Source organism: Loxodonta africana, chromosome 18 (assembly GCF_030014295.1).
Source record: "Loxodonta africana isolate mLoxAfr1 chromosome 18, mLoxAfr1.hap2, whole genome shotgun sequence".
Taxonomy (NCBI): Eukaryota; Metazoa; Chordata; class Mammalia; order Proboscidea; family Elephantidae; genus Loxodonta; species Loxodonta africana.
Window position 1 is genome coordinate 39,297,173 of NC_087359.1, and position 13,190 is coordinate 39,310,362.

At 48.4% G+C, this 13,190-nt stretch overlaps 2 protein-coding genes across 7 annotated transcripts in view; both read right to left on the reverse strand.

Moving 5' to 3' along the window:
- Nucleotides 1-1,149: 1,149 nt before the first annotated feature.
- Nucleotides 1,150-6,987, reverse strand: SLC35B1 (solute carrier family 35 member B1). 3 transcript variants are annotated; one of them, XM_003414651.4, is made up of 9 exons: nt 6,778-6,981; nt 5,994-6,097; nt 5,284-5,414; nt 4,945-4,975; nt 4,203-4,360; nt 3,144-3,270; nt 2,212-2,318; nt 1,919-2,072; nt 1,150-1,366 (listed from the first exon to the last, which is right to left on the reverse strand). In XM_003414651.4, the coding sequence occupies exons 1-9, from the start codon at nt 6,879-6,881 to the stop codon at nt 1,314-1,316; spliced, it is 969 nt and encodes a 322-aa protein (XP_003414699.3). In that variant the 5' UTR covers nt 6,882-6,981; the 3' UTR covers nt 1,150-1,313. The 3 variants fall into 3 exon arrangements, with proteins under 3 accessions (XP_003414699.3, XP_010592648.1, XP_023409370.2); XM_010594346.3 differs by having other exon boundaries at nt 5,284-5,389; nt 6,778-6,891; XM_023553602.2 differs by lacking the exon at nt 2,212-2,318 and having other exon boundaries at nt 6,778-6,987.
- A 2,582-nt stretch (nt 6,988-9,569) lies between these two features.
- The window catches only part of FAM117A (family with sequence similarity 117 member A), a 70,108-nt gene continuing 66,487 nt past the window's right edge, over nt 9,570-13,190 (reverse strand). For all 4 annotated transcript variants that reach the window (XM_023553599.2, XM_023553600.2, XM_023553597.2 and 1 more), the window contains one exon: nt 9,570-10,830. In XM_023553599.2, the coding sequence (XP_023409367.1) occupies nt 10,530-10,830 (301 nt within the window). In that variant the 3' untranslated portion in view covers nt 9,570-10,529. The remainder of the gene's footprint in view (nt 10,831-13,190) is intronic.

Genomic DNA, 13,190 nt, shown 5'->3' on the forward strand with positions numbered 1-13,190 from the left:
TGCTCTAGCCACCTAACTAATCCACAAAAGATAGTTTGGAAGAGCTATCAGTCCCGGTAGGGAAGGGACCTAATTGATGCAACCTTCAGAATGAAAAAAAAGAGAGGGGGAAGGGGTGGAGAAAGGAAGGAAGTTTGGCCAGATGTACTTAAAATCTCTTCTCTCAAGGAGGAGGAGTTCAAAATGAGAGGGGGCCTTTGGGGGCAGAGCTGCAGTGACACCCGGGCCCCTAGAGAACGAGATGAGTGCAAGTGAGGCAGGGCTTGAAAGGCTGGGTGGGGGGTGGTGCGGCAGCCGCTCAGGAAGGAGGCCGGGCTCCCATCTGTAGAGCCAAGGGGCTGGGGCTGCTGAACAGATGGAGTGAAAGTTGCAGCTGGTGGAAATGCACTTTCATGTGTAAAGTTTGGTCCTTGGAGGATTGTGATCTCCAACTCTGAAGGCAGCAGTGGGCGGGTGGCTCTCCTCCATGCTCCGCCTTCTCCCCCAGTTGCCACCCAAAAACTCGACAGGGGCTCTGGGCCAGGACTCAGCCACCCTGCCTGCCTCCAGCCTCCCTTTCAACAGGCAGAAGCTGGCATGGCAACACGTTGGCACAGCCAGGATGGCAGAGGGCTGCAATGCTTTAGCAGCTGAAGGGGGCAGGGGAATAGGAAGGATTAATTCGGCACTCCCAGTAGGAGACCAGGTGGACCGACAACAGGAATGGAGGGAGGGAATCAGGAAAAGTACATTCACAGGCCTTCCAAAGCTGTTCATGACACACACATGGGTCTCCACTTCGGCCTTGGTCAAGCTTTGGCTGAAGGGGAGATGGTGGTGAAGTGTAAAAATACAGCTAACTCTGAGGCTCTGGGTTCACTGTACCTCAACCTCAAGAGAAGTTCTTGAAGAGAGAACATACCTTTGGCTTTTTATGAATATTTGCCCACTAGAGCCTTAAGAGAAGTAAAGTGATTTTTCTATCCTCTGGCGCAGCTGTATAATCTATTAAAGTCCCTCCCCCCGAAGCCCAGGCTCTTGGGGAATTATACGCCAACCACGGTAACCACACCTGCGAGAGGAGCAGCTTGTGTTCTGCCTTTGCCTTCTCTCTTTCTTTGAGCTGGACTGTGCTCCAGGTCACCAGGAACAGAAAACGCCAACTCTGTCTTGTTAAAATCCAAGTTTTTTTTTAAGACTGTGTTGATTTTATTTTCTTTTTTAAAAAAGACTAGAACCCAGTCCCTTGTTCCTATTGAGTCCATTTTCCCAAGAGATGTCACTTTTGAGATAATAAGTTAAATATTTTTGGAGTGGAGGTAGCGTCCCTCTTCTTAGTGGGATGTCTTCTTGGTTCCCTTCCCAAACTTGGCATCGAGACCAAGACCTATGAAAAAAAGAAAATGGGCTCAGCTTTATGGGGGAAATGAAACCTATCAATGATTGGGGGCAGGGGAGAGGAGTTAGCTTAGGTTCTCCAAATTGGGGCTGTAAGTAGTATTAACTTTAGCACACTGGTTTTATATACGTTTCCAAGAGAAAGGAGAACAGCATCAAGTGAAAAAAAAAAAAAAATCACCAAATACTAGCAATTATATATATATATATATATATGAAAAACACAAAAATATATAAAATACAGCAAGATTCAAAGAAACTTAACTTCCTAGTTATTCCTCTCAGTTCCCAATAATAGGGACTAAGCATAATAATCCTTTCCTGCTCAGTATCTGGGGAAATCTAAGTCACTAGAAAAAAATATACTAAGGTAAAATGCTCGTTAGGAAGGCTGGATAGAACATCGTTCTCTTTTAAAAAGGCTTTCTCTAAAATAACTATATAAACTTCATAAATGTACAAACGAATGTTAGGGAAAATGTCTAATGCTCCGTTTGCTGTGGCTGTGTGTGACGCAGAGGCCCGCTCGGGGTGAACTCACCCAGGAATACCAACACAGTGCCCACCCACTGCATGGGACTGATGGGGTTGGCGAAGAGGATCACAGAGGCCAAGATGGTGAAGAACTTTCGAGTTGTGGTGATGATGGAGCAGGTCAGGGGACCAAAATATACAACTGTCATGAAAATGAAGCTCTAGAGAGAGACAGAGAAAAGCAGGATCAGGCTAGTTCTTGGTTATCTGCCATGAGGCCTAAAGTCTACAACAGAACATCAGGGCGAATCTTGCCACCCCTCTTCTCCCAGCCAGGCCATCTCCTCTCAAGGCACTCACTTGACCCAGGGCACTGGTCAGGCCAAAGAGCAGGATGTTATACATGATTGCAGGGTACCTCTCGGCAAAGCTAACAAACTCCCAGAGCTCCCCAGTGAACAGGATTCCTATAGAAAAAATGCCAAGAGATGAATAAAGCATCTTGTATGCCCAACCTGCACACGCGCCCGCACTGAAGTCCCTCTGAAGGAGGAAAGAGCTTGGGGATGCACATGGAATGAGTCTGTACTATCCCATCCGGCAGCCCTCTCCTGTTCTTTTCTGATGATAAGAACTAATAAAAGACTCAATTTTGTGGGAAAGGCTTGGAAGTTAATGAGTTACGAAAGTCATGCAGAACTATAGCAGAGATTTAACGCAGAGATGTTGTATAGGTACTGATCTGCATGTCCCTAGTTCAGGGCAGCCCCAACACTGTCACTGCCAGTCTTCAACAGCCTCCGCCATTTACCCCATTAAAAAGCAAAAATAAAAAACCAAACCTGTTGCCATACTGCTATACAAAAAACACCTTCTACATGTGCCAAAATGTGAAAAAGATTGGGAAGGACTGATTTAAAATCAAATACATAAACATCTGAATTATATTCAATAAACACCTGAGTCTGTCTCATCTATGTTCAGTAAACACCAAGCCAATGTCTCATCTCTATCATAAGAGGCTAAGTTTCCAGAGGTACCCCATGTTTCACTACTGTGTGTCCTTCCATACCTGGCACAGGTCTACCCATCTGTGCCGATAACAGGTACTACGCAGATCCCACTGGTGAAGGTTTCTCCGGGACTCAGGAAGCTAGACATAAGGCATCTTGGAACTGAGGCAGGCACGTGAACTGGGCAAAGTTGGCAAACTGCCAGCAGTGCATGGGCTCAACAGGACAAGGGCAGTCTGCCCTCTGGTGATACGTGGGAAGAACAGCAGCTCTTCTTACCAGCTCCCAGCAGCAACGTCGACCAAAGGTTGATGTTCAACATCATGTGGTTGGAGCCTGTTTGGTAATGAGCCCGCATGTGGTCCTGGGAAACACCTGTCAGTCCATCCAGGGTCAGAGACAAGAGCTGCAAAGAAATGGTGCAGCCTGCAGTGACAAGGCCACCAGGGCTCCTCCTCACTCTCAGGCTCCTCAGAAAGCATGACCTTAAGACAGAGTCGTCAGCGTAAGATATTGCCATTTGGCTAATGGTGTGGGGTGGGAATAGACCATGCTAGCCCTCTGACACTGTAATGACAGGCTAAGCAAGCCACATAGTTTCAGTGCTATCAGAGTGAGGCAGGAAGCCTACCACTTCCCAACACAATGCCACGAAGCCTGGTGTGCAGTCGCCTAAAATACGCTGTGGTGAGCCATACACATTCCCCATTAAAGCCGGAGAGAGAGAAAATTTAGTCCCAACAGGTTAGCCTCCTGGCTTGGAGTACAGTGCTCCAGAGACCAGATTCTGTGGTCAGACTGCCTGGACTGGAATCCTGACTCTGCCACTTCATAGCCATGTGACCATGGGGAAATAACTCAACCTCTCTGTGCCTCAGTTTCTTCATTTATAAAATGGGGACAATACTACCTATGCTACTAAGTTATTGTAAAAATTTATCAACTTTTACTTGGAACAGTGCCTAATACATACTAAGGAATAGTTACTATTGTATTATTTTTAACTTTAGCTTCTAGGTTTCTAGGAACGCCACAGTCAAGAGACACACTACTCCCTCCCTCTTTGCTGTCAGGTCTCACACAGTGACCTCATACCAGGATTTAGACACAGCGTTCAGGGTCATATCTTCCCCAGAAGGAGAGTGGTAGCGCGGTATTTCAGGCTCTCCTTTGGCAGAGCCAGGGAGCCTGTCACAAGACACAAAGACCAGAAACAGGGGTAAGGAGTACCATCGCCCTTAAGACATATCATATAAGTGGCCTTCTGCCTGCCCAGGTGGAGATATCCCTCAGTTAAGTTTGCTGGAAAAGGCTGCCTGCCCCATCAGCATCACATACCAGCAGCAGCTCTCCATAGCCAATTGTGTGTTCTTCCATCCCAACTACTTTCTTGGGTTTGTACATGAAAAGGGCCACTCCAGCCACAATCAGCAACACACACAGGTACTTGGCCAGTGGGTACTTCTTCCTCAAGAGGGTCACCCCAAGGAGCATGACTATAGGAAAGAAACAGAGTAGAAAATTCAGGCACCCATAGGTGACTACCCATGACCCAACAGCTTCCTCCCAGGAGACAAGAAAAGACTCATGGGAGAAAATAACGTGAAAAGGAAGGCCTATAGAGGATAAGAGGAGGGTACTGGGCTGGCGCCTTGACAGGTGTTTGGGCAACACGGTTGAGCAAAGAGTGTAAGGTAGAGAACAAAGGTGAAAGGTCCAGGAAGGAATGGAGCAAGGGCAGGGAGTGGTAGGGAAGTGTGAGAGAAAGAAGTCAAAGATCAAACTGAGACTTATGGTGCCTAATACAATGTAAACCCATTGGACACTGAAATGACTGACATGTGAAGCAGACAAGGTCAGCCTCTAGCTCCTATTAAGGATTATAAGCCTGTGCACATCCCACAACACAGGAAGTGATACAGATGACAGGATGGGTAGGGGGAGGGAAAGGAGGAAGTCCCTGATGATAGCTATGATGGGATGATGAAGCTCAGGGGGATCCAGAGCTCTAGTAGAGGGGGAGAGCGCTTACTACAGGAAGCGTGAGGATGGAAGATGGAGACCACCTTCTTCTGCTTACCTGGAATTGGCTTGCAGGATTTACCAAGGACCTGAAATTAAATTCAGCAAATAATTTCTGAGTATCTGTGATGTGCCAGGTGCTGTGCTAGGTGCTGCAGTGTGGAGGATGAGTAAGTGTGGGGCCTGCATCAAGGTCCTCAGCCTCAGAAGGCTGCCCTATCACAGCCTAACCCACCACTACTAAACCACAGCTCTATGGTTCTACACACCCTGAATTTCTCAAACACACTCTTTTACGGCTGCTCTCTTTTTATATAAGTCACAGCCCTGAGGGAAGAAGTCTTAGTCCTTTTCAAACAACTTCTGAGCCAACCCTCATCCCACCTTAAGGTTTCACCTGAGTTGGGTAGTTGACAAACTGTAGTGCTGAGTTGCTGGAGACCATGGCACCCAGGTAGGAGACAGAACAGGCAGCATAGAGCCAGCTCCGGGTACGATCCACCCTGGCAGTGTCAAAAAACTGGATCACTGGGAGAAGACAAAAAAACATACAAGAGAAACCTGGTGGGGCTAGGATGGACCACTGAGCAAAAGTTGAAGCCTCATGAAAGGAACTAGTTTGTCGAATAGAATAAGGGGCACCCGAAGAGCAGAAGCTGTTTCTGTTCTCTTAGACTGGGAAATTTCTGAAGCTTATTCAACTCTTCAGTCCCACCTAAGTCTAACACAAGACCACATGCGGGTGTGGAGGAGTGTCATTTGGTCCAAGGGACTAATTTGCCCTGCTACTAGCCTCAGGGAACAAAGAGAAGAAACTCAAAACACAAAGTCAAAGGGACAAAGAAAAAAAAAAGGTATTCTCAATGGGGATTGGGAACACAGAAAACCCACTTGCTGCACATTTTTGACTCAGTTCTTCTAATTTAAGGAAATAGAGTTTTACCCCGTTTCAAAGTCATTACTTTTATAGACCTCACAGAGGTTGTGTGAGCACTGAAGGGGATGGGGACTGTGGGAGATAGACCCTAAGGCTGAATTACCATCACTGCCTAATGCCCAGGATTCGAAGGGGTGGGGGCATACATGAGGTACTGTCTAGGTACTCACAGATCTTGGCAAATACAGCATTGATGACACATTGGATGAAGACCAAAGTTAAGGCAAAAGTGAACGTCTCTTGGTTGGCTCCCTCCCCATACTTTCCTCTTGTTCTAAGAATAAAACACAGAAAAAAAAAGGGGGGGGGGAGGAATTAGTGTATTACCTTCGCTGTTATATAGCATGCCTAGAGCTCTGAACTTATCTTGCCTTTCTGGATGTGGGGAGAGCTTGGTAAAGAACATTCTTTTCACCTGAAAAAGGAACTGCTTTTATTGAACCTAGAAACTAGACATCCCAGCCTGCTGATCCCCTAACCTAGGAATAAGAACGCCCATAAAGGATGGAGCTAAATAATCATGGAGAATTAGATGGTGAAACCAGGACCCCAGGCAGGAGAAGGGATTTGGATTTGGGTAAAGGCAGCAAGGCCGAGGGCGGAATAACCAGCTATCTGCAGATACGTGGGCGCTCCAAAGAGGAGCTGGCCTAATCAAGGAAGCCTGTATGGGTGTAGAAAAACTTCAGTCTGTAAAACTCAGGCCTTTAGAACCAACGGAGGAAAAACCAGGTCTCGAGAATTCAGAGACCAACCCTCCCGTTTCGGAATTCTGGGGAGGCTCAGCGCCGGCTGTAGAAGCAGGAGGTGCTGGCAGGGCCGGAAAGGCGGTATGAGGACAAAACTAAAGCCTGAGGCTAGGGTCTGGAGGGCCGCAAACAGGACCACAGGCTGGGGAGAGGGAGGCGGGATAGGGGAGGGGGTGCTGCGTTCCAGCCCCGGGGATCCGCTCACATCTTTTCCTGCAGTATCCCATAGTAAAAATAGCAAACGAAGACGCCCAGGAAGCAGAGCGGCAGACGCAGCCGGTCGGGCACTAAGGAGCTGCTAGCGGCCATGAGACGCCCGGACGAGCCGACCGGAGCTCCGCTCACAGCCGACAGCGCCAGCGGCGGCGGCGGCGGCGACAGCTCCAGTCGGACATCGCCGACCGGCAGCAGGGGCCTCATAGGAGCTGCATGCGACAGTCGCTCCGCAGGGCCCAGCAGCCACCACCAGAACTGCCTGTTCAGGATGGCCAAGGGGGAAACGCCTCAGAGGCCAGCAGCTGTTTCCAGGAAAAGAAGGTCGCCTCGGGGCCTTGGCTCCATCCCTCGTTTCCCGGGGAGTGGCTTTCCCGTGGCTAATGCCTCGTCTTCCAATTTTTCCGATCAGGCAACTCCGAGGACAACTGCAACCCAGAGCCCGGAGGGGGCGCCTAGGAGGTGCCCGGTCGAGGAATGATGACGTAGAGAGATGTGGAAGTCGCCAATTGGCGGCGCTGTGCAAAGGCAGACAAGTGGGCGGGAAAGAGGAGGTACAGCTGGCAGGGCAAATTAAAGTTTTTTTTCCCGGTCGGCGGTCAGTCTTCTGCTGGGTCCTAACTCCAAGAAACTCCGAATGGCCCCTCGACGCCCTCTAGCTGCTGCCCAGCGTCAGCGACCGACTCTACAACGTCAACTTTACCAGCAAGAGCGTTCAAGGCCTGACTTTGAGAGCAGTTCTTCCTCCCCGGCACAGCTCTAGGCTTCCACGGGGGAGAGCAGTACAGTAAGCCTCTGCTAGATCAGTGCTCTTAAGTCTTAGGGTAACCTCCGCGTGCCTTTAAATTCCGAGCCACAGTTTTCCCAGTCTGTAAACTAGGGGTAATTCGTAATAGCCACCTTATCTGCCTCTTGACTGTTTTGAGGATCAAATGAGCTGAGGTTTGTGAAAGTGTTTTATAAACTGTAAAGTGTGCTGTGCAAGTTTAAGATACTATTAGTTATTACTCTTCTCTCAATTCGTATTTTATCTCCTCACATTCTCACATTCTCGAGGTGGAAATGGAAGCCGATTGAAATGAATTCTCTTCAAGGTCTTACAACTCACCAACAATGGAGCAAACACTCCGGCTTCCTGCCAGGTTCTTCCCCATTAATGAACACCTTGTTGGACACCTTCCTCATGCAAGTGTTGTGCTTCCACCTGCTGGCACAGAGCTAGAACACCACTGACCTCAGATCACTGATACTCCCCCAAACATTCCCCCACTCCTAATAATTGGCCCAGATCACAGTCTGCCAGTTAGACTCTGGGCACTATCTGGATAGACCTCCTTCTTTTCTAGCAGCCCATTCCTTTGGCACAGCCTCAGGCAAAGGAAGGAAGCACTGAGCAGCACCACACCCATCACTCCAGGCCTGACTCACTGAGGCTTTGGGGCAGGCCAGACTTATCTTTCAGGGGGAGGGGTAAGAGACAGTAGATGGGGTCTGTCCTTACTGTTTTCTCCTTAATGTTAGGGAGACGGATCCCCACATTTGTTTTCTTGCCTAGTGGCTTACTCCACTGAATTAGCCCATGATTCCAGGGTACTGAGCAGCAGCAGGGAGGAAAGGGGCAGAAACCTCTTAGGCTAGGAACCAAGCAACCTAGGTTCCAGGCCCAGCTCTGCCTCTTCCCGCCTGGGCTCTCAAACAATTCGTTTGACTTCTGAGTAAAGTTTCTTCACCTGAAAGTAATGGGAATGTGTTAACAAATATTATAGGCAAGCAGGAGAGTATTGTGGTTAAAAGTGTGAACACTGGGTTCAAATTATCTGGTTTCCAATCCCAGCTCCTCCACTTCATATCCATGTCCCTTGGGGAAAGTTATTCAATCTTTCTGCCCTCCCTTCATTAGTATAGAGGGACTTAACCACATTTCTTTCATTGGGTTTGTGATATTTCAGTGACATGTAAAGCTCTTAACCAAGCCAACGAATGGTAGTTGGAATAGCTTGGTTTAGGAGTTTGTTGCGAGGTCTTCAGACATAGATACATGTGAATGTGCTTCCAAAACTGTGGAATACTATACAATTATAGTTATTATGACTGCTCTTAGGGCAGTCAACCGTACTTATACAACGGGGATAATGTGTCTTCTGTGAAAATGCTTTCCAAACTCCAACGTGCCATGAGAATGTTGGGACGGTCATTCCCATTTCCCCTCAAAGCCTAAGACCTCTCACAGGTGCAACACTGTAAAAATGAGAGGCTGCGAAAGCCCAAGGCTACACACCGTGTTGTGGGTATTCAGGGAAATGTCAGATGAGAAGAATACCCAAAAGGAGCTAAAGCTTCCCCAAAAACGTGTGGAGAGACTCAAGGTAAGCACCATTCCTTGGTCTCATTCGCTTTGCCAGTACTAGGAACGTCCACAATGTCAAACTGTCTCCCCTTAGTGACCAGCATTTCCTCTCCGAAATCCACTTTCCACAAGGAGCTTTTCCAGATGGACCCAAGAATGGATGACTTCCCCACTGACTCCCTCACCCCACCTCCAGGACACACTGCATTCTTCCTTTTGGACAGCCATCTCCTGGATCTGCTGTGCACATGTCCATGTAAAGAGTCCAAGCCTGGTGGCCTGAGGACAGGGACTCCATGTCCATCCATCCAACACCCAGATCCACATACTTACGTGTTAAGTGAAGCCTCCTCCCTCGAAGACAAGGATGAAATGATCAATATCATACTCTCAGTCTCCACCGCCCCCCCCCCACCCCCGCCGGGCAAAACAAAGATTTAACAGAATCTCAAGTTGCTGGGAATACTTATTTATTTATTTGGTCTATTAACACCAAGATCTGCAAAAAACAATCTCTAAACACAGGATAAGAAAACTCGAACATTAACATTCTTCTTCAATTTTTGTGTAAGCTCTGCAGTACAGAAAATATACAAACTTCAAACAGCTGCAAAAATAGTGTCTTTGGGAGAAAATAGTTTCTATATCGATACAAGAAAAATAGGCATTTTTCTAATCCATATCCAACCCAGACCTGGGGCAGGTAGAGGGTGTAGAGTTGCCACTTGCCACCCAGAGGAACACCAGCCCTCCCTCTCCCCCACTACCCGCCTGGGGCTGGGCAGGTCGGGCTGCTGCTTAAGACAATCTTTAGTCAGAGTGAAAGCGAGATGAAAATGCCACTTGGGAAAACCTTTGGTTCCCCCCTCTGCCAGCAGCTGAATTGGTCAAGTGTTATGGCCCTTTAGGGCTGCTTTGGTCAGCACCTCCAATGAGAGGGAGCCATGGGGATGGGGCTGAGGGTGGGGGTGTCTGTCTTCTGGTCTCTTCTGTGTGTGTGGAAGAGAAGAGGAATGGGGCTCTGTGGTGTCCCCTCTCCTTCAGTCATGGCCAGCTTCCTCAATGACAAGGACAAGGGCCTCATATACAGTCCTTTGGATTCACACCTAGGAGTGGGGGACCCAAGACCTTCTAGGTGAGTTTTCCACCAAGTGAGGGAGGTGGCAGGGACATAGGTGTGAGTAGTGAGCTGCCCAGCTGCTAGTGGAGAAGGCAGGTCCCCTCACATTAGGAGGGGCAGGTGTCCATCAGAAAGAGGACCCAGGGCTTTGACACAATAAATGAAAGTGCTCAAAAGCCGAGAGGGAAGGGCTCCTCCATCCCCCATCTCAGAGGGGCTGAGGAGGAGGCTGCCACCAAGGCACTGGTCTCCACGGTACAGTGGTGGGGTGGGGACCTCAGACCACCAGGGAGCTCTGGAAAAGCACGGGCTCTTCTGATGGTGGGGTGCGCTGCCATGGCTCGAACGGCAGTGGGGAGGCCTTAGAGGCCTCTGGATCCTTCCGAGGAGGTGGCCTGGGGCTGGTCGGGGGAAGGGGAGACCCCGGGCTTGAGGGGCAATTACGGAAGATGAAGCCCATGCTGGGAAAGAGGGGCTTCATCAAGTTGACAGGGCAGAAGGCGGAGCCGGTCGGGTTGAAATGGACTTTGTTCTTGTCAGGACAGGAAGTCAGGAAGGTCAGGTCAGGACCTGGGGACCTGGAGGATGGAAAGAGAGAAACACACAGACGTATGTGTACACATACACACAGACACAAACACACACACACAGGGAGAGAGAGAAGCAGCCAGTGAGAAAGGATGTCTGATGTTGCAGTGTCAGGGGAGTAGGGGAGCTGGGACAGGGTACAAATAGGATGGTAGCTTGACCAAAACATGAAAAGCTGCTGGGCACTAAACAGTCTTTAGGCCCCCCAGTGCTCCATTTTTTAGGAGTATGTCTGAATAATGGTAAAGATACTTTAGCTCGAAGCAGGAGGATTGAAGCTAGACAGGAATGTGATTCTAGAAGAAGAGACCAAGGGACTTTTAATTTGAGAGATTTCTTCAGTGAAGGGTGTTTTGAGGTCAGACCACTTCCCTGAAAGCAGAGAACCAGGCAAGGTAACTTCTAAGACTTTATAGCCTGAAGCAGAGTTTCTCAGCCTCAGCACTACTGACATTCTAGGCCAGATCATTCTTTGTTGGGGGGGTTATCCTGTGCATCCTAGAATGTTTAGCAGCATCCCTGCCCTCTAGACTAGCTGTCAGTAGCACCCTCCCTCCCCTGAGTTGCGACAACCAAAAATGTCTCACGGAGGCAAAATTTTCCCCTGTTGAACCACTGGCCCAGAGAATCTAATTCTTGAGCACACTTTGAAAGGTGTGATTTTCGAACTCTTGCAGGGAGGAAAGAATAGCAACAATTGGGAGAAAGGAGATACAGGTTCTAACTAGGTCTTGGCCTTCTCTGTCTCACGTTTAATGTAAAAAGAGTCATCCTTACCCTTCTGACCACTTAGGGAAAAATGGAAGGATAAAAGAAGGCCAGGCCAGAGAGTTCTAGAGTAAGGAATTCTTGTGATAAAAAAGGAGCCCTGGTGGCACAGTGGTTAAGCAGTTCAAACCCACCAGCCGCCCCATAGGAGAAAGATGCAGCAGGCTGCTTCCATAAAGATTTACAGCCTTGGGAACCCTATGGGGCAGTTCTACAGGGTCGCTATGAGTTGGAATCAACTGGAATAGTTTAATGGGTATGGTTAAAAAAAAAAAAAAAAGAGTATTGGCCATGCTTGGAGAGTGAAACAGAACTGCAAGGTGCTGGTTGGAGTCTTGGAGGTAAGAAGACAAATGTGTTGGAAGATGGTGGGGCTCTGTCGCCAATGGTTTGCATCAACTACCCTTTCTTTTTTACTTTTTATTGAAGTAGAATACACATATAGAAAAATGCACTTAGTGTACAGCTTGATAAATTGATTACCGCTTTATTTCCAGAAGAGCAAGGGGGAGAGAAGGAAGGCAGAGGCTGGCACAGGGTGAGAAGAGGTGGATGGAAGTAAAAGGCCCATATGCTGGATGTATTTGGGAAGGCCTGGGAGTCTTAGAGACTCCACAGTGGCAAGGTGTCCCTTGGCCAAGAAGGGTTTAAAAGAATCCCGCTTTATGGAGTGCAGAGGTGGGCAGTTGGTGGCAGGGGAGCCCAGAAAGGAATGCTCTGGGTGTGTGCATGCACACGTGTGGAAGGTGACCAATAGGAGACCCAGCAACACTCAAAGGGTATGAGGGCAACCAGGATGACCCTGAACAGCTTGAATCGTTCCCTGGGAAATCTAGGTCATCTTAGAGGGGACAGCAGCAAGGAAGAGGAAAGTGTAGCAGAAGAACAGCTGAACACAAGACAGAACTTCCCAGCAGGAAAGTTGATAAAATAAAGAGACCCCAATGAGTGTCAGAATTTCTATCCCAGGGTATCTGAGAAAGAATTGATGGATCACCACATCTCTCAAATGGTTAACAAAGAGGCTGAAAGCTAGATGAGATGACTTTAAGAACTCTTCTAGCATTACGCGTCTATGAAACAATCGAGACAAGCAACTGCCTAATTTCTAACAGGTTGTAATTACTCAGCTATAATGTGGATTTGGGGGAGGGTGTAAGAGCCCAGAATCTCTTTAAGCTACAAGATCTGGCCTCTTCCCTCCATAGCTACCCATGGGACCCAGAGGTCTTGAAAGTATAGCAAGCAACAGAAATGATGGTACCAACAATCCTGATGGCAGTGGTTTTCTCCTTAATTCCTACTCTGGGTATAATGTACTTTCTGCTACCATCATGGGCTGTCCCCTTACTTTTCTGTGATACAAATGGTGCCCTCAAGAACCAAAACCCTGTCCCAGCTAAACCTCCACTCACACACCATGACTAAACTTCCTGACTGCCATCAAAACCACAACTTCCAGTGTGAATCTGCCCCGATGGATATCAGGCTGGCAGAGGGAAATGAAATCAGCTCTTACAGCGCCTGCTATGTGGGGTTGTCTGGGTCATTTGGAAAGGTTAGCTCTCAATTCTCCCTGCTA